The 22,890-nt window shown below is 29.9% G+C and overlaps 1 protein-coding gene and 2 pseudogenes across 1 annotated transcript; all 3 read left to right on the top strand.

Moving 5' to 3' along the window:
* Nucleotides 1-12,833: 12,833 nt before the first annotated feature.
* On the top strand, nt 12,834-13,971 carry LOC106443400 (annotated as a pseudogene).
* Nucleotides 13,972-15,981: 2,010 nt separating this feature from the next.
* LOC106443399 (endochitinase At2g43590) lies at nt 15,982-20,706 on the top strand. Its single transcript, XM_013884966.3, has 2 exons — nt 15,982-16,568; nt 20,017-20,706. Exons 1-2 carry the CDS (start codon nt 16,175-16,177, stop codon nt 20,418-20,420), a joined length of 798 nt encoding a protein of 265 aa, XP_013740420.1. The 5' UTR covers nt 15,982-16,174; the 3' UTR covers nt 20,421-20,706.
* LOC125591266 lies at nt 20,524-21,779 on the top strand (annotated as a pseudogene).
* The last annotated feature ends 1,111 nt before the right edge of the window (nt 21,780-22,890 follow it).

The following is a 22,890-nucleotide window of genomic DNA, read 5'->3' on the forward strand; positions in this document are numbered from 1 at the left end:
TCCTCCTGAATTATACATTACCATAAGAATATATGTTGTATTTGTTTTTCTGTCAACCAAACTATTACGATGAAATATATATTTTAGAAATAATTAAATTTCAGTTGCTATCATTATTACAAGACAGAGAGTGAACTGTGTACTCAAGTACGCATTTTAGCAAAATGTACACTATTGAGCTCAAATGCGCGTGTGCTTGCTTAAATGCGCCACTTTAGCTAAGAAAATTTTTCGAAGATTAGGGCTGGTGGGGCTGGAGACAAGAACCGTGATTAGCGCTCCAAAAAAAACGCTACGCACATTACCAAAAAAAGGTGGAGAGATTGAGAAGTTCCAAGAGGCTTATCATACGTTAACGTGCGCCGTGGGGTGGTGTGAGTGAACTGATAATATTACCAATTTAATACTCGCGCGATCGAAACACAGACAAACGCAAGGCAGGGCACCAGGACCCATATGTGGTGAACGGACCAAAGTCGATTACTGTACTTGTCCTCGTGTGCTGAAGCGAATCGAACGGCTGAGATTCTTTTCAGGAGTACATGGCATCTCTGCTGCTCAGTCCATCTCAACATGCCGTCACAATCGCTGACTGTTCATGCGTATTTTAGTCACACGCCCCCCCCTCTCTTCTTTTGTTTGTGAAGTCCTTTTAGAGATCCCCACATTATAAGCTTATTTAAAATGTCTTTAATGATGATGAATCAACGTCAGTCTTATCCTTCAAAGATACTTGAATCAAGAGAGGATTTTGCTAAGCTTTGTGGACTTATGTGGTTGGTTTTATCTTAGATATAATAAACACAGTATTTGACCACTTAAGCTAATTTTTGACCTATCATTAAAAATAATATTTTTAATGTTGGAGGACTGCAAGAAAGTAAAGGGTAAAAAAAGCTTACGAACCTGTGCATAGAAGTGCCCTAATTTCCCAGAATTAGAGTTCCTAATATCTGCATTTTAGAACAAACATAACATATATAGATTGTAAGGTACTGATTCAATGCTACGTACGAACCAAATATTAGAAGATATTTATGTTTGATTTATATGATATTCAAGACAAATAAATATATCTTATGTTAACCGCGAAAAAGAAAGAGGGCTTACATGGAGAAGAAAGTGAAGAAGGGGGGTATGGAAGTGGCCAACACATAGAGGACAACGCAGCAGAGTAGGAATATATAAAAGAGACTGAATTTCTCTCGATTTTTCTGATGATGATTGATGATGATGATGATGTGATGATTGTCTGGGATCCCATGATTAAACACCCAACTGTGTGAAGAAGCAGAGATCAGTTACGACTCATCCATCTCATGAAAAAAACTTGGTGGGTTTACAAAATCAGAAATAAAAATGGAAACCAATATAAGATCAATCAAACGGATTATAGTGTGTTTTGGTTTCCTATGATTTGGGTTCTCTCAAAAGAAGGAGAGGGAGTAGTGTGTTTGAGAAAGGGAAGTTAAAAACAAAACGACTCTATTATGAGCGAACAAGGAGGGGTTTACTAAAAAATGTGCAATTAAAATTTGGGGGGGGGTGTAGAGATAAAAGGAGAGGAAAGAGTGTAAAGAGAAGTAATTAAGGAAGGTACCTAAGCATTGCTAACTAAGTTTGGGAGTTAGATTCTCATGAACCTATTCTCTCTGCCATTGTACCCTTCTTCTTTTTTTTGGGTCAAATGCCATTTCTTTTCTCCAGAATTTGCTTAGCAATTTTCCAAGCTATTTGTTTTATATATGTGTGTATATATATATATATTTTTTTCTAAGTTCTTTTTAATATGGCATTTGTTTTAGACGTTGTGCTGTGTGTCACATCACATGTTATATAATAATAGATGATTTCACGTGTTAGTAGTAATACTATATAATCTTCAGTTCATTGTTACGCGGGGTCAATAGATGATTAGAGGAACTCTCTGTTGTGATTTTAGATAGTTGGTTATAAAGTTTTGGTAAAATGATTGTTTATTAGTAACGTTGATTATAAGTTCATAACTAGGATAAGACCCACGCCTTGCGCGGGATTAAGTTATTCTTTTTATTATATTTTGGAGAATGAAACAATAGTTTGGCTTCATTTGGATTAGGGTGTTCAATCCGAATATCGGGTTGGTTTTCGGTTCGGTTCGGTTTTTTTCGGTATTTCGGTTAGTAAAATATAATTACTATTCTAAAACCATATTTACTTTGACTTTAGTCTTTCACATACTTTTGAAAGATTTCAATGGACGACTAAATTGATCAGCCAATCTTGTTGCTTTAGATCATTAGTATTTATATATATATATATATATATTATTTAGTTTGAATATTTATAAATAAAAATTCATATGCGTTATATTTTATGATCATTTGTAACTTATTATAACAAAAAAAAATCTATTGATCAAAAATTTCAGAGTGGGAATATTCAAATTTCTATAATAATAATAAACGTTTTGAAAATTCAAATATAACATATAAGAAAAAATATAAATTTTTATTATATATTTAATGTGATTTTTTTAATATCTTTCATAAATAATAAAAAAAACTAAAAAAAACTAAGATACCAAAATTGTTATCAAATATTTATTATTCATAATAATTAATTTCATATATACGTTAATCATATTAGGTAATTTCGTAGTTTCTAATTAATGAAAGTGCAAAAAACAAAAAACAAATTTGATAGATTATTTATCAATTCGATAGTTAGTTTAATAAAAAATATAATGTAAGTTAAGATAGTTCAACCTATTTTTCTAAGAATAGTATATTTTATATAGTATTTATTAAATGAGAATTTATAATCATACAGTTCTATGATCATTCATATCATTTTATAACTGAAATTTAAATCATCGATAACAAAATTTTCAATGTGAAATCTTTAATAAGTTTATAATTTATAAATGTTTTTGAAAAATTCATTGAAAGTTTAATATTAAAATATTTATGTAATCTTATGGTACATAGTATAATCTATATATATATATATGTGTTTTATTTTTAAATGATATTTTTACTCATATGGTTTTAAAATCATGTGTATCTTCTTATATATTAAATAAAAGTTCATATTAATACAATTTTATGATCATTTGTAACTTATTATGACAAAAAAATAATCTATTGATCACAAAATTTTCAGAGTGGGGATCTCAAAATTTCTAATAATTTATAGACGTTTTGAAAAATTCAAAATATAACATATAAGAAAAAATATAAATGTTTTTATTATATATTTATGTGATTTTAAATATATTTTAATAATATAAAATTAAAAAAAGAACTAAGATACAAAAATTGTTATCAAATATTTATTATTCATAATAATTAATTTTCACATATACGTTATCATATTAGGTAAGTATATTCGTAGCTTTTATTTAAGAAAGTGCAAAACATTTTTGGTACGTTATTATCAATTCGATAGTTAGTTTTATAAAAAGTGTAATATAAGTTAAGATGGACCAACCTATTTTTCTAAGAATAGTATATTTTGTATAGTTATTTATTAAATAAGAATTTATAATCATACGGTTCTATGATCATTCATATCGTTTTATAACAAAATATTTAAATCATCGATAACAAAATTTTCAATCTGAAATCTTTAATAATTTATAATTTATAAATGTTCTTGAAAATTCATTGAAAGTTTTATTAAGTTTTAATAAAATATTATGTAATCTTATGGTATATAGTGTGTTTAATCTATATATATTTATTTATTATTAAATGATATTTTTTACTCATATGGTTTTAAAATCATGTGTATTTTCTTATAATAAAAATGTTAAACCATTGATCATTAATTTTCAACATAATAATTTTAATAGTTTAGTCATATTGTCGTTTTTAAAAATTCAAAATATAACATATACGGAAAAAATCTAAATTTATTTTTATAGCTAATTTGATTGTTTAATTTATTTTAATAATATAAAATTAAACAAAAAATGATGGAGGAGATATAAATTGTTATCAAATCTTTATTATTAAAAGCATTAATTGTCATATATATATTAGTAATTTATGGTAATCCGTAGGTTTTATTAAGGAAAGAAAAAACATATCATATCATTATATCATATAGTTTGACCAACTTATGTATCTAACAACATATAAAAATCGAATGTGGACCTACTTATTTTTCAATTGAATGTAATTGACTACCTAATTGAGTGCCACCTATGCATTGGGGCCTCTTTTAATTAATACAAAATTGAGGTTACATCTTTTCAAATGTTCCTCAATTAATATATAGGGGATTAAGGCATATAGATGAGACATGACTGATTTGAAGAGTAGGAAAACGGCAAGGAGGTGTGGACAAACATCCAACAAATCTGTAAGAAAGATTCCATGTATTAACACATTTATATCAAAAGTTTTTATCAATAATTATTTATTCATATCAATTTACGCAAAGGTTACATTATTCTATTAAAATATTAAAACATGAATATGATCTATTGATATTGGTGTGATTAACTATTTTAATACAATTATTAAAAAAAATTATTAATCATTTAAAAGAAATATTATACAAAAAGACAAATATAAAAATTATAATCATTTAAAAGAAATATTATACAAAAAATACAATATAAAAATTAAATTTCTAAAAAAATGTAAAACAAAAAATATCCGTACTTTTAACATAGAGTCGGAATCTAATATATATATATATATACTAAGGATTCTTAACAGTAGGTGCAGTAAACAATATCAGTTAAAAGGTATATTTGCAGTTGGAACGGCATATTGTAGTATAGAACTTTAGCATTGAAGATTATACATGTACTCAAATATAGTTTTTATCACTTTATGATAATGTTGTTGCCATCACTATCAAATTTAAAACCAAATTTGAAATTCGTCCAATGCATGTGAAAAAGATGTCTTATAATGAAACTAGGGATACCGGCTATATTCCTTAGTTACATAAACGATTCTGTTGACAAAAATAATTAATTATAATTGATGAATCCTGATGAATTGTGACATGAACATTGAACATGAGTGAAACAATATATTATGAGTGACTTTTTCATGGAAGATACATTTGACAGTACTTGCAATCTAGTAGTATTTTACAACAACCATATAATCATTGTAATAACAAAATCCTCCAACTAATATGGAGAGACTTGGAATGGTATGATCTCTACGATGTATTTCCTGCTAATGAGGATAAATGTTTGTAAATGCAATAAGTATGATACGATCTCACGGACACTCCTAGTTTCCTACCATGTATTGACAACGTAAATTTGTATTCTTTGTACGTACTGTAGTTCAATACTATCTTTGTGTGTTTAAAAAAAAAAGATACTGTCTTTTTTGTAGGTCAATCAATCATAGTATTGTTAATTCAATTTAGCGTTTGTTAATATCAATGTTAGGCGTTTAGAATACTAATGAATACAAGTGAAATGGCGGTTAGAAGAAATTTAGTCTATAAAAGCACAATAACAAAGAAGTGTTAAATGCTGATTTTCTTTCTACATTTTTATATTATTACGGGTATCAAATTTAAATATAAAATATTTCTGTTAGTCCAACAATTTTTTTTAATTGGAAACATAAATCCCCACAAATACAAACACCTCAAAAATATTTGTATAATCAGTCATATTGGTAAAACATGACCTCGGGAACAAAATTTTCAGAATCTCATTTTTGTTCGAATACCACTGCATTGCATCACAAAATTTGGGTTGATATGATGTACCACTTTAAACTACATTTGTGTTAAAAAAAGATTGGACGAAAATGATCATGTTCATTAAAACAACACATGAGCAGAGAAAGCTATACGCAGAATGGTAAGAGAATAATTTCTCACCAAAATAGTCGACGAAGAGTGAATACAGAAATATTCGTCCACAGGAAAATATCGAGAGGGTCACATGCCATGGTAAGTATCTCCATCCCTGACACACCACTTCTCAATTATTTTATAATAAGGTTTAATACACACACCTGACACACTGTATCCTTTACTCATTCACCATGTTATTGTTATTGAAATTTATTATTCGTTGATTGACTGAGATAGATGGGACTTGCATGTTTCCTATCTATTATGTATGTTTCAAAGATATGAAAAATCACTCAGAAAGACAAACACTATTTCTAAAGTCTGCATTCACCCCAATCAAATGCAGAACGCGTTACCATTCGTTCAAAAATCATAATTCAATAATATGTCCCCGTATAGAGAATACTTCATTTTCACATCGGAGGTACCTTTTGACCGAAAACCGGAGGGTACTTGCAGTAATAGTGAATGAGTTTCAGTGGCCAATATAGGATTATATTTAGTGTGAGCAAATCCTATATAAACTTTATAATATAGCTAGAAAATGTTAATTACAAATTGATGACAATGAAACATATTATTAAATGAAACATAATAAAATATGTATTTTAAGATTTGGTGTAATACTATTCACATTACACTAAATTTGGTGGAATGTGCCAAATTTGATATCTTGTTAGGGCATCTCCAACCAGACACCATTTTAGTGTCAAAATTACACTATTTTAGTGTAGTTTTAGCACTAAATGTTTTTGTGTCTCCACCACAACACCAAATGTTAATAAAAAGGAATATTCTTCATTATTTTATTATTAATCAAATTCTTTATTTTTATTATTTTAATAGTTTATGACTAATATTACTAAGATAAAATTGTAACTAAAATATATTATATTAGTGTATTAACATTTTAATAACATTATTATTAATACATACTGTATAATTAATTATTAAAAACACAAGCAAGTTAAATTATAACATATGATTCTAAATATATATAACTACAAATGAAATTATTTTATGTATTTAAAATAATTTTATATTTGTTATACACCTAATTTTATAACAATATATAACACTGGGAATAACTAAAAATTCATTAATTAACTAATCATCAAATCAAAATAATGTACTAAATTTTAAAAGTCTCTAATGCATTTACATGTTTGATTAAACATTTTATATATTTATAATATTTATTTTTGATTTTAATTACAAAAAAGAAAAAAACAAAATCTAAATATATATTATTAAAATAAATATTATTAAACTTTGTATATAATTTATATTAATTTATATATTAAATTGATTTCATAACAATAATATTTAAATAATAAATAAAAAAAAAAAATTATAACTAAATGAAAATTATTTTAAGTACTAATAAAATACATAAGATATTGATACTTATACATAAATACAGTGTTTTGAATTAAAAAAAAAAAAACTTATATCTTGATTTATTGTGCATTGGGTATAATGAAACACTATTTTTTTTGTGGTTTTACCTGATTTTTGTTTGTTGGCCTTAGAGATGAAATTATACTAAATTAGTATTTTGATATTCTGTTGGAGATCACCTAACAATTTTTTTCTTTGATAAAATTACATTAGCTCGTTGGGATCTCTCACCACTCAGGCCCAAAGACAGGCTACCAACCCCCTCTTGCCATTTTTCTGACAAAAAACCATTACGAAAAGATCTTTCTTTTGAGACACTTGGGCATTTAACTTTTTTTTAAGACAGGCTACAAATCCCCTCTTGCAGATTTTACTTGCACTATTTTACTTGCACTATGTTAAAATTACCTCCATTTCTTAAAGATACATTTCTAGAGAAAAAATTGTTTCTAAAGATTTAATTTTATATTTTCAATGCATGTTTTATTAACTAATTGCAAACTTCAAAAATCTTAATTGCACTAATTAGTTTTTTATTAGCTTAAAATTGTGGAAAAAAGATAAACACAAAAAATTATGCAAATTTAATATGTTTTATTAAAATGCGTGAAAAAACTAGAATATGAATCCTTAAGGAACATAGATAGTATTAAATATCACGTATGCATTTTCTCTGTTAGTATGCATGTCATTTTTTCTAGGATTCAAAATCTTGTCTTCATAAAAGCATCAATAAACATTCAATCAAACCATTTGAATAAAAATACTTCCGACATTCCTAATATTTTCTTATGACAAACAAAAACAAATCTACCACTTATTAAATTAATATAAACAATTTTTGCATATTGTAAATAATTCTACCATATAACTTTTAAAATTCAAAAAACATTACCATCATTTTTGTTGAAATTTGAAGCATCATACCAGTAGTTTCAGTAATTAATTAATTCACAAATTATTAACTTTACCATATCAAATTTTTAATTATTATGTAGTCAGTCTATATTAAAATCATCCAATTTTTTTAAAATTATTCAGTAGTCAACCTTTTCTAAAATTTAGCATAATTATCTAGAGTTTCATCATTAACAAAATTTTAGTATAACTGCTAAAAACCCAAACCCAAGTATCTTAAGTAAGGTTAGGTATTTGGGTATCGAATCGGGTTTGAATCTGATATTTTGGATATCAACTATTTCAGATCTAGAGAAATTAATACATATAGATTAGTATAAAATTTTAGATCATATTCGGTTCAATATCTGTTGGGATCGGATTGGTTTAGTTACCAAAAAAAATCGGATCCATTCTCCTATACCAAAAGATACATTCAGATATGTCGGATCAAATTTGACTTGGTATCTTAAAATTTGGATCAAATCCAGTTTAGAACTTTGGATCCAGATAGTTTGTCCACACTTAATCTTGAAAAGATATTTTATGTATTTCACCAAACTTTTAAGAAGGGATTTAGATACGCTCTTATATAACACACACCTATATATATATATACACATAAATGTGAATATAATCGATTGGTACTGATAAAACAGGTCCGAAGAGAGAAAAAGTGAAGATGGAGTGTGTCAGATGGAGGGAAGCCAAAAGTTGAAAATAGAAAGAGATAAGAGATGCACGAGGTTTGAATTCATGCCTTGTGTGCTTTCAGTATTTGGACCACTTCCTATTGTCTTCTTCATCATCAAGATAGAATTCAAACTAATTAATTACTATCAGGATATAGATGGAGTCTAGTACGATTTACAAAAAACTTCCTCTACTTGGATTTATTATGAATATTGTAATTTGATCATAGACATATATATGTTAGATTCGAGTTTATTACGAGCTTCAAACTTAAAATCGATGGTGATTAGTGGATTGATCCAAATTTTTTATTTATTACTCAAGTCTCTTACATATTTTTAATGTGAGATATTCTCTCCAACATATTTATGGACGAATTACTACGTGAATGGTATATAAATTCTATTCTTAATTAACAAAAAACAGCGTTCCACAGATAAGTGTTTGGAAAATCAAACGAATTAGATATTTTTTTCAAAAAAATGTCAACACAAAACAGCGTTCCCTCTCGCTCCCTCAGCCATGCACGAATGTCAACACATTTTTTTTTTACAAAAATCACAAGCTATTTTCCGAAATTGGCCGACTAGGTAAATAGAATAGAATAATGTGGCCATGAAACGAAGCTCAGCGAGTATTACAAACTTACAACGTTTGTTGGGACAAGCACTTTGTTTTCCAGTTTCATGAGAGCCGAGACAAATATTATGACAGAAAGAAGATAGAAACTCGTGTGCAAGTCAGCTTTAACCTCTTTTGGTACCCTTAGAAACTATTGTCTGTATCGTTTGAGAGATGAAACCGACGAGGAGCATTTGGGGAAGCTCAAGTCGCAAATAAAAGGAAAGAGAGTGAGATTCACTCTCTAAAGAAGAAACTAGACTGTTTGGTTGCAGAGAATAGGAAACTCGAAGAGAGGATTATGAGTGTTTCCTCGCTTGAGTTCACGTTCAGAGCTGCTTCTAGGTCGGTTCACGACTTTGCCAAGTCATTAATCAGTCTGATGAAAGCAACAGGTTAGAATCTTGAGAAAGCAGTGGAAACTATCTTTGGAAACGTAACATACGCCAAGAACTCAGACAAGAAGGTTGATTTTGAGTCATATATTGTTCGTAGAATGTTTCACGGCATGAAGCTTAACCCGTGTGATGTGACAAAACTCATGAGTTTCGATGATCCATTAGACACGTTAACAGCGTTTCCAGATTCTGCGGTCAGAAGTATCTCTTACTTGTTCATCCGTCTATGGAGGCTTCCTTCTTTGGGAACTTGGATATGAGGGGACTAGTTTTGCTTGGTAAGCATCCAAGAACCTTGTTTTATCGAATCTTTGCGAAAGTGGCCAAGTGATTATGGGTTCTTGGATCGCTAGCAGGTTCCTTGGATCCGAAAGCAAAGATCTTTGGTGGTCAGAAGAGGAACTAGGTACTCAGGTGTATGCATGGAATATTTAGTAAGTAATGAACATGAGAAGGCGATTTAAGCGTTGAGTTCGTCCACAATGCCAGGGTTTAAGATTGGAGATTCAGTGATTAAATCACAGGTTTATCTTTCTAAAACAGAATGGTGAATGATCATTTGCTTTATATCTATGTTCACATTCAAGAGGAGCTTGTGGAGTTTGGTTGGCTCATCTCATGGTCTTTGTTTGTGCTGCGGAAGAGAGAGACAAATCTGTTGCATGATTTGAAAGCTTTGATTTAAAGTTAATCAAATTTGCTTTCACTCTCATTATCTTGAAGCTTTTCGTTGTTGTTGTTGTTGTGATGTGGTGATCCTCTTTAGGATTTTTGTTTTGTTTTGGTGTGTATAAGCGTTAAGAGGATTGGCTTGTGTTGCGTTGGGTTCACGTCTTTAAGTGCAAAATTCATGATGGTGAAGTTTTAAAAAAGTTTTTCAATGGTAAAGTAAAACTCCTCTAGACTATTTTACAAGTCTTTAATGATCTCTAAGATATAATAACTATTTTCCATCCAAAATATTAAAATTATAGACGGAAGATAACGTATGCTAGTATGTTAACGGTTTATAAGTTAAAATTTAAAACGTTAAATATTAGTTAATGGTTTTTTTCCTTATTCATTTTTTTTTAAAACAGAAGAGAATAAATAAGTTTTATTATATATGTGTTTCGTGGAGCTCTTCTTGTGAACATGGCTCAAGAATAAATAAAATTGGTTTTGTTGTGTTCTTCTTTAATTTTTGTAAAGATCATTTATTGATTATATGTTGAACAAACCCGATTGCAAATCTAGAGAAAATGCATAAGTTTGTGAATATGAATGTTATATGTAAAACTGAACTTTTCAATAGCCATAAAACTTGGGGATCATTCATATTAGAAGTTTATTCAATTTTCTCTAGATGTGCAATCGGGTTATATATGTTGCAAATGTTGGAGAATTCAAAATTTGAATATTTTCGGTTAAATTCCAATAACTTAGTTTAGTTGAAGTATAGGTAAAAGTCTGTCTAGTTTTGGCTAATTTCTGTGGTATAATTTTTGTATCTTGCATTATTTTTTACGTAGCTAGAAATATGTTGCACATATTTTTGATGTTGAATCCATTTCATAGATTCTGGCTTGTTAAAAGCAATCACCACCAATATATATGTCTAATTCAGTTTGTTTCAGATTCATGCCTCTCTATTCACTTGTGCATATTTATGTAACTATGGAATATATTCTATTTATAAAGGAAATAGAAATAGTTGACAAAAATGTTGATTTGGAAAGGGAATGATGAAAAGAGAAAATGGTGTCCCTCGAAGTGGTCGGCGTTAGTGGACATATTGGACCTATTGTTTCTCAAAATCATCATTACGACTCAAAAGCTTCTCCTATTTTATTCAAAATTCAAAGATATTCAAATGAAAAAAAGGGAAAACGTTGATTATCCTAATCTTATCATTTGCACACTTGTAGCACCTAAAATATAATTATAAAAATTCGACATAAGATCAATACTAAACTATTTATACACATAAGATAACCATTTAGATTTTACCAAATTTAAAGAAGCATCGAAATGAAAGTATACAATTTCATGATTACTATGTGTACTAAGTAACCAAGATAGATTCACAATTTCACATTTGTACAAGTTTTAGCTAAATGTTTTTTTGTTTGTATTATACTTTTGATTTTTTTTTTAATTAGGACTAAAGCTGCAAATGGTGCGAACGTTTTTAGTCGAAAGGCTTCTTTCTTTTGAACAAAGGCGTATCGATATTAAAGCTTATTTAGAAGAGGAAGAAGAAAAGCTGCTCTTTCTTTTATGTCATTGCCATCTGGTCATAATAACCTCACACACAACTTTTTAATGGATTATCCCTAAAACTGATTTTTGTTCCAAATATATAAATGGACTTGTTACGTTTTTTGGGCAACACTAACGTTGGTTTCCATAGACATTTTTTCTTTTAATCTTTGTTTTTGTAAATTAAATTATAAATTTGTATAAACAATAAATATAATATACTAATCACTAAAATCAAAACATATAAATCAAAAGCTAATTTTAATCGATAATTTTGTTCATTTGCTACTTTTCTTATAGCTGAATAGTTATCCTTTCAGTTTGTTCAATCAATAAATAAAAAATGCTCTCCGTTAATTCAGATTTACATAGTTCTTCTAACTAATCAACTGATTGATGACTGATGAATAATATTTTATCTATTCTATCTATATAATATAATTTTTTAATTAAAAGTTAAATCAATTGTATTTTTGTATCCAATTTTACCCACCCTGAATCAACTATACCGCCATATTCCACATTACTTTATTCAAATAAATCCTAATGAAGTAAAGCGTGTGAAAATGTGATGTCTCAAGTAGTTCATGCTGATGCTGGCGATGATGATTCAAACAAAAGTCATTCTTTAAGCTTTTTCAGAAATAGGGGCCCCATAAATTCCAATCTTAGCATCTTTTTTACCTGTCACATAGAGATTTTGCTTCCTTCTGTTTTTCTTTATATAAGGAAACAGGAAAACAGAGTTTAAGAAAGAAATCTTGTGAAGAGTGGGAGATTCAATGGGAAATTACAAGTTCAAAATTTCAGATATGATCCCAAATGCATGGCTGCACAAGCTCAAAGACATGACTAAGCAGTCTAAACCCAAACACAAACCTTCTTCTTGTTCCTCAAACACTTGTAATAAGAAGAAACCCTCCTCAGATTCTCCTCTTCTTCATCACTCTTCAACCTTTCGTTTTTCCAACAGCTTAGTACCAAACAGTCCTCACCGTAACTCACCAAGAAGCTCTCTTTACACCAAAAGGAAGAGTAAGAGAAAGACACTTTACAAGCTATCTCTTAAACCAATCACTCCTCCTTTTGCATCTGAAAGTTCCACTCAGAGCTTGTTTCCAGCTCTTGAAAGCTCCCCTGAGTATTTTTTATTTAGTTTCTACGGAAAGGAGGATGGTGAATCCGTTGATCCTTCCAACTTCAAGATCGACAGAAAGGATAAGGCTTTCACCAAGTACAAGGTCAAAGAGTCTCATTCCACAGAGAAAACTTGTCCCGCAAGTAACCTAATCAAGAAACCAATAAGATGCCATCTTTCTGTGAAGATTATAAAGAGAAAGAATATGATGAATGCAGAGCAGAGAAGAGATACCAAAATCAAGTTCCCAGTGGAAGAAAATCGTCTTCAGGGATAAACCTCAGAAGAGTAACTTCACCAAGAATTCAACTCTCAGGTATGCGTCGAAGCACGTCGAGATCAGAGAGCAAACAAGTTGTTCTTGAGAGTTTTGCAGTGTGTGTGAAGCGTTCCGCTGATCCAAAGAAAGATTTCAGAGAATCGATGGTGGAGATGATAGAAGAGAACAACATAAGAGCTTCAAAAGACTTGGAGGATCTTCTTGCTTGTTACCTTTCCTTGAATCCAAAGGAGTATCATGATCTTATCATCCACGTTTTTGAGCAAATCTGGCGTCAATTTACAAAAACAAAGTAAAAAAAAAAACCTCTTAATATAATGTTAGTTAACGTCTGGTAACATTAGTCTAAGTACCATTCTGTCTTGTGACAATTCTAGTTGTTGTTGATGTTCATTAAGAGGTTAGATGAAACTGTGGAGATACTTCTCTCTAATTAATAGAAACAAATAATAAAAGTAGTTATCATATTGTCGTTTTAATTAAAAAATGAACACTTATAAAACTTACCGCAGAATGGATCACTAAGCATATTCTTGTCTTTTTCTGTGATTATGACATATAATCAGAGTTACTGTACTTACGAAAGTTGTTTCAAGATTTATTAATCAGAGTTACTAAGCATATTCTTGTTTTTTTAATGATTATGACATATTCTTGTCTTAGAATTTAAGGATAGATTGCGCACTATCCTTTGATTATTTTGAAATTACAATTAAAATGGCGGTAAAGAAAAGCTTCAACAAAACCAGAAATGCCAACAGTGAAGAGACATGAACAGTTTGAAACACAACAAGTACGGAATGAATATGAAGCGCATGATCACTGGAGATAGAGAGGACCACTGACACAGAAACTGAGATTTAACTAAAGAAGAATGAAACAGAGATGAGATTTAATTTAATCTTAAGGTTTACTTTTTTTTTTCTATGTGAAGAAGGAAGAAGAAAAAGAGGACCACTGTGCAATTCACATCTCCTACTCTGTTTGGCTTATGAAATTGCAGCAAAAGACATGTGAATACGATACGGTTTCTAAGTGATTTTCTTGATTAGTGAGCATAAGTATTCAAAGTAAATCTAATTAATAACTTAAAACAAAGTTAATTTAAAACACATAATAATAAAATAATCAACATCATAGTGGTCAAAATTGATGTATGATGTAGATTTTAATGAAACTTCGAATGAATTGGCTGCAATATTAATTATTCTCTGCATTTGTCTATCCGTTAATTGCCGATAATATGCATATATCATTGACCTACCAGAATACTTAATTTGTGATTCAGTTTGGGATCGATTCCCAGTTATAATAAAAAAAACAACAAAAGAATATAAGGATTTAGTATAAATGGATAGTAGGAGTCAGGAGTCATGCATTAGGTCAAAAGATTTATCATTTATTAATTGGTAATAGGAGTCATATGCATTGTTAGGCCAATGACGACACGGAACGGTCCGAACGGGTTGCACTTGCTGCCTACCGTAGTCTAATAGAAGCCATATGCTTTGACGTCTCGCTATGCATGTACATGTCTTTGTATCCTATGTTTATCTCTTTCTACAGTGGAAGCCAATGAAAAACATAGTGGAAAGAAATTAAATGCCCTGTAAACGTTTCTAACCTTCCCTTTAATTAGGATGATTTTAAGGCTGTATCTTGGATCGTTCCAAGATGATTTGCGTATTATGTATCTCGGTGTTTTATTCTACGTGTCATGTTTTGCCCTTACTTGATTTGAGTTTAAACCCAAATAAATGGAAAAGTCAATTACAATTTAAATAATACACATGTAATTTGGGCCGCGTCAAATGTGGCGCGCAAAAGATATTAGAAGGCGGCATAACTTAAACGTATATTTTTATTGTACAATATTTTTTAATGTTCGCTAAGAGCATCTCCAACTCCACTTTATTTTTCACTCTAAAATAGAGTTTAAAGTAAAAAATGCTCCAATGGTACTCTATTTCTCACTTTATAATAGAGTGAAAAATAAGTTTACTCCAAATATAAAGTAATTTGTTTTTTTTGGTTCATCACTCTATTTTCTACTCTAAAATATAGTACCATTGGAGCAAACTCAAACTCTATTATAGAGTTACTCTATTTTAGAGTAAAAAATAGAGTAAGCCATTGGAGATGGTCTAAGGGAAGTTTGGGCGATCCACTCCATGCAGACGAATATTGTGTTTACCAATCATCATCATTAATAACTTCTAAATAGATTGAGTTCGTCTGCCATGACGATTTTGATATACATACGTTAAGATTATTATTAAATTTGAGAATGCATTTGTATGAAATACTCAAAAAAGAAAAAAACTCCTTTTCAAAAAAAAAAAAAAAAGAAAAAAACTCCCGTTACGCATAGCAGTATAGCACCGTGCATAATACTAGTGTATTACTTTTTTTTTGAAACTGGCTTCAATAATACTACTGTATTACTATTGTAACATATTTACGTTGCTTGAATGAGTAAATCGAATTGTTGGACCGAGTCCACAATATTAATTTTAGGAAAGAGCTAGACTAAAAGTCAAACTCGGTTTAGCTAAATCTGTATTATTAGAGAGAGAATCAATTATTTCTGCGCATACCAGAGCAAATGATCAAACTATCCAACATTTTCCCCTCTATATAGAATACATCTCACTTCTTCCTTCCCATCCACAAATACAAAATATGGCTCTCACAAAAATCTCTTTAGTCCTTCTCCTTTGCCTCTTAGGTTTCTACTCTGAAACAGTCAACTCTCAGAACTGCGGTTGCGCCCCAAACTTATGCTGCAGTCAGTACGGTTATTGTGGTACCACTGATCCTTATTGCGGTGCTGGGTGTCCATCAGGTCCTTGTATAGGCAGTGGAACCCCTTCTAGTGGTGAACCGGTCGGTACCATTGTGACACAAGGCTTCTTTAACAACATTATCAGCCAAGCCAGTAATGGCTGCGCCGGGAAAAGCTTCTACACCCGCGACTCTTTTTTCAACGCTGCTAATTCATTCCCAAACTTTGCTAGTTCCGTTACTAGGCGTGAAATTGCAACCATGTTTGCTCATTTCACTCACGAGACCGGACGTAAGATTCCTTTCTTTCTTTTATATTTTATAATATTTTTTTGGTCTGTACATCTACTCTAGTCATTATTACTCATTCTAACTTTTAGTACTATAGCATAAAAATGAGTGAGTTATTCTCAAAACCCAAGGATTGGAACGATTTTTTTAAATGTTTGCATTACAGTTCACATATGATGATTGTAAAATGATACTAACAAGTTAAGTGTTAAAAACAATAATGGACTTATGTGCCAATACATAAAAAATTCAAAATTTCATCTTATAATAATTAAAATGAAGGATTGACTTTATCTCAACTAGGTAATGAACCCGTGCGATACCGCACGAGAATTTATTTTTTTAAATTAAATTCCAAATTATATAATTTCTTTTGAGAAATATTAAAAACTATATTTGTTTATAGGTTGACTGTATTAAAATTACAAATATGTTAATACTATACAAGATATATGTCTTATTATCTGTTTATCTAAATTATTTAGGAATCTCTGAAAAAACTAACACAAATTAATAGTAAGCACATTCCAATCTAATTGTTTTACTAAATTAAAAAAGGTAGTTTATAACGACTAATCGAAGAATTTTTTTCTAATATAAGAAAATTAAAACTAAGAATTTTATTATTTCATTTTTATATTATATTTTGCTATCCAAATCCGAATGACCCATCTTAACATCCATTGGTTACAATATTTCATTTGAAAATATTCTAAGAATTCAGTTAGGTACCTGCATACAACTTTTTCTATTCACTATTTTAATAAATTTCTGAAAGATTTACAATAAAAAAATATGTACATGACCTATTTATAAATTTTCAAGAACTATACGAATAGTCATAATTTTTAAATTAGATATAGTTATTATCTTAAATAGTAAACTTACAATATATTTGAATAGACACATTACAAAAGTCACCTTGTTGCATAATGAAAAGACACAGCTCTTTAATTTTTAGAATGAGTTTTAAGGATATTTTAACTACTTTTTAAAGTTAATTGAAAAACACAACTCTTAAAACTAATAAATTTAGAGATGATGCTTGAAAAGCACATATATAATTTGACAACTTATTAATGCAACTTTTAGGATGAAATAACATAACCTAATGAACAGACACAATTCCTTAGTTTTTAGAAAGACAATTTTGGAATATTTTAACTATTTTTTAGACTAACTAAAAAGACACCATTCTTAAAACTAATGCATTTTAGAGATGATATTGATATATATAATTTTAATTTTTTTAATTATGATTTCCAATTCCCACAACCTCTTATGCAGAGAGTTAAAAATTACAATGGTTAACAAACAAGCATTACAATGATTAACTAAGAGTTATAATTGTTGACACTAAAATTTACTATAGTTCATCACGAAAATATATAAATACAACAGTTGCAATGATGTATCAAAGATATAATAGTTCATCACCAAAATATTGTAATAGTTTATAAATATATGAAATTATAAAAGAATTAAAAATTACAATGAATTACTTTTAAAAATGTACTATTATATTCTCTCGAAAATCTATATGAATAGCCATTACTTTCATATTTGAAATAATAATTTTTAGATAGTACATTTAACATCAAAAACATATATTTTGGATACAAAGACACATTCTTACGATGAAATGCACATCTACACATATTTTCATATTTTTTCAATAATTGCATATCGAAAAGACACATAATATAGATACATGCATCATTTGAAAGCTTTTTTAAATCTATCTTATTTTATAAAGAAAAGGTACATCTTAAACATTTTTAAGTTTTTGTTATATATATTTTTTTGAAATATTTTTATTATTTCTATATATAATAGCAGACCCTTTTTATTTAAGAAAATATAATTTATAACCAAAACAAAAAAATTATCAAATTTTTATAACAACAAATTGGCGAAAGTATTATGTATAGTTATATAATATTAAATTGCTTACTTTTAATCAACCGGGTTGGTTGATCACACATGCATTGAGTCTCCACATGAAATCTCTCATCTTCTTCTTTTTTTTTTTTGCTTTTTTTTCTTCCCTCCTCATTTTATTTTATATGTATTTTTGACCAATATAGGTTAACCAAATAATTATATTGATTCATATTTTTCTACATATGCCAGAGATTGAATTTTGGCTTGGCAACTTTAATTATTCTAACAACATTTTTAAACTTAATCTTTTCTATTATTATACTTTTAAAATATGTAAACTAAGCATTATCTAACAGATTTTCTTGCAAATTCATTAAAAATGAGTTTTCAAATGGTTACTGTGTTTTTTTTTGTTATCTGATCTGAAGAAACAGGGAAAAAGAAGAACAAAGGGAGTTTTTGCGTATCTTATTCATAACCAAAACTTTGTTCCATACACATGCATGCATATTATACAAAGAGATTTTTTACATACCTACGTCCACTTTTCGTAGTAACCATGACCTTGGACAAAGATAAAAGTGGAGGGACAGGGACAGGGACAGCAAATAGCAAAGAGAGAATGGTTTGGAGATAGGGCTTTCTTTTGGATGATATGGCACTGTGTGTTAGCTTTAATTGATTTTATGACCGGCGAGATTAATAACACTGGAGGAGATAACTCCCTGATCACGTCATGTGTGATACACCCAACATTTGATTTTTTTTTGTGTCTAAAATTCCACCCAAGATTGTTTAAATAGAATTGAAAAGGTATGAAGGGCAAAGTACACAATCTTTTGAAAGTTTAACGGTTTAAAACGAACAGGTATATATAACAATTAATAGAAATAAAGTTGCAATGGTAAAACATTTACGTACAACTGATGAAATTGAAAATGTATAAGTATTGAGTAGTAAAATGTGCAACTTCTCAAAAGTTAAGTGGTTAGGTAAAATTGTAGAAATAGAATGATGCAATCTTGGTGACATTTTTCACAACTTTTTATAGTGAAAAGATAATTGTTAGGATTTTTATTATTATTTCACAACCTTTTATAATTATTGCATGTGAAAATTCAAATAATTGTAGGAAGATATATTTTTCCAAAATTTGAGAAATTTTGAGGATTGATAACATTTTTATTATTGAAAAGACATAATCTTTCATATTAATGAGATGTTTATAAAATATTTTTAGGATGAAAAGACATAACTATAAAACAACTTTTAGAAAAGATACAATCTTTCAACATTCAATTTTTAGAAAATATACAACTTTTTTGACAACTTTAAAAAAAAGACATAACTATTTAGACAACTTTTAAAAAATACATAACCTTTCAACATTCAATTTTTAGAAAAAACATAACTTTTTAACAATTTTTAGAAAAGACACAACTTCTAAGATAAGTGAGATTCACAACCTTTGGAATTAATCAGGATTGTTATTATTAGTAGATTATAGATTAGGCTGATCATTATTATAAATCACTTTGTTTCATGTACATCTCTATATCGTTTAGACTTCTGCTACATAGAAGAAATAAATGGAGCGTCACGAGACTACTGCGACGAGAACAACAGGCAATACCCATGTGCACCGGGTAAAGGCTACTACGGTCGTGGACCGATCCAACTATCATGGAACTACAATTACGGACCATGCGGCCAGAGTCTCGGCCTTAATCTCCTAGGCCAGCCAGAACTAGTGGGTAGCAACCCAACTGTGGCTTTCAGGACAGCTCTCTGGTTTTGGATGAATAGCGTAAGACCGGTACTAAACCAAGGGTTTGGAGCGACCATTAGAGCCATCAATGGAATGGAGTGTAACAGTGGGAATCCGGATGCCGTCAATGCAAGGATTATGTACTACAGAAACTATTGTGGACAGCTTGGTGTAGACCCTGTTCCTAACCTTGGCTGCTAAAGACTCTGTGCACACACATGTAACGTGGCACACGATGTGGGACGTTTGTGTTTAAGGTGAAATAATAAGTGTCTAAGTGAGATGATTAAGTTAAATCTCACGTATGTATTTTGCGTTGGGTTTCAATGTCTTCTGCTTCACAAGCAAAGGTTGTTGTAATAATCTTGGTGAAAATTGATTTTCTTTTGTAACGTCTTGTAGGAGTGAATTTAAGATTAAAAAGTGTGTTGAGTGATATTTATTGTCTTATATAATATTTTAAGATGCTGACGTAGTGGTTGTTCATTTTTTCTTTGATTCCTCGCTCATCGCCGCCGCGTGCTCCGTCGTCGCCTGGTTCGTTTCTAAAACGCTTCTTCCTCTTCTATGTACGTTATAAATGGTTTTCTTTTTCTCAAATGTTAGATTGAAATCAAGTAAAGAAATCGATAGAAACAACTTGTAATGCACGGCTCATATATCGAGATTGAGTTTAAATGAACTGCAATAGGAATCGTCGTTGGCTGGTGATGTTATACACCCTAATTACTTTTGTCTAGGAAGGAAGTGATAATAGAAATGATTAGGAGTTTGAAGATAAAAACATCAACTTTTAAAAGGATTGTGAAAGAGCTTCACTCCTATGAGATAAAAACATCAACTTTTATAAGACTGCTGCTATGAAGGACAAGGGAGCTGACCCTTACGACCTTAAACAGCAGGTACAATAGCACTGATGATTAAGAGCTAGTCTTTGTTCTGTGATGATATTATGTGTTTCTATTGTGTTGTGTTCTAAGTGTATGTAGCTTCCTTCTTTTTTTTTTTTTCTTTTGGAAACTTGTAGCTTCATTCTCGGTTGCATTAAACTTATATGTATCATGAGGCTTACAGTATACAGATATGCAGATACCCTAATAATTTTTTTTTCCTGATAATCTATATATACGTGGTCGACGCAGGAGAATGTGTTGGGTGAGTCAAGGATGATGATTCCTGATTGCCACAAACGTCTCGAGGCTGCCTTAGCTGACCTTAAATCCACTTTGGTAAATATGACAATCGATGTAGAGAGTGATCTGAACTTTGTTAGAGAAAGTTTAGTAGCAATTTGATCCTCAAACTTGAACTTTATGTATCTATTGTGATCCCATTAATCACATGCATGAGAAAGTCCCCTTGTTGAAGACAAACAATGAATATAATACACACATAAGAGGAACCGTGTAGTTCATGTTCTGTGTTGTCTCTTATAGAAACTGAATTTTGCAGGCGGAATCGGAAGTGAAGGAAGGTCCAGAAGTTGAAGATGCAAAGAAGACAGTCGAAGAAGTGGAGAAGCAGTTCCCACAGAAGATGCCTGATTTAGCCATCCAGTGAGTAAGTGATTTGGTGTGTATTCTGAGAATGCTAAAATGCAGATTCTGACGATTGTAAGAATCTTCTTCTTTCATTGCTATCTACTGCTCTTAATACATTTTGGTGATTTTTCTTTCTTTATTTCTTTCTTTACTCCTAAGAGAAGCAATTCCATCACAGAAAATTTACACCTGCAGAACACACACTTTTAGAATTTGTGATTTACACAAGAAGACACTTTTGTGTTTTTGACACACTTTCTATGAAGTCAAAAACATTTCTACCCTCTAACTACCCTTGACAATTATCTACAACACTTTCGTGTAAGGATTTGAACATCGGCACACAAAGCATTGAATATCAGACAATCATGTATCTTAGCGGAACTTTATAAACAAAACAAGCCTTCAAAGATAAACCATCTCATTTAACACCAATGTAGTGTAGGTGGGATTTGAAAATTTAGGAGGATTGATGTGAAGCGTTCTTGTGTTGATGTGGTCTAGATGGAAAGGTGTTTGGTGAATGTGTTATGTGGATGCATTTTTGGTGGACATGATCTTGATGGAGAAGCTATCAGTGTACAAGTATTAGTAGATAAGTTTATAATGAAAAAGTTATTTTGGACATATTTCGATGAATAATATGTAATGGATGACCAAATTTTTCTCATATATTTCATTGAACATCATAAATGCTTCTTTTTTTTCGTTTTTTACAGTTATGAGCTCTTTTCAAAAAATCCAAAGAAGTTACCAATTTGAATCATTGATAACACTAGACCGCACCATCAAATCTTTCACTCTTGTTTGTGAGCACAATATTAATCTCTCCCTTCATGATTTGTTGTTTGTTGACTTCTTCTTTGATTTGATTTTTGGGTTTTAGTTTAAAGAAAAGAACAAAGATGCGAGTTTTATCTATGATGGAAGAAGGTATGTTATGAAGTGTAACATTGAGAAATAAGAGGTAAATATGAGAGAAGATCGAAGATGCGAAAGTGGTTTGATAAATTAATAAACAAATAAAGATATAATAAAAAAGTGAGGTAATAGTTTTTGATAAAAAAGAAGTGATATGCATGTCTTTAACCTCATATAAAATGTGTGATAAGTATTCAAAGTGACTTATT

This window comes from Brassica napus, chromosome A3, assembly GCF_020379485.1.
Source record: "Brassica napus cultivar Da-Ae chromosome A3, Da-Ae, whole genome shotgun sequence".
NCBI lineage: Eukaryota > Viridiplantae > Streptophyta > Magnoliopsida > Brassicales > Brassicaceae > Brassica > Brassica napus.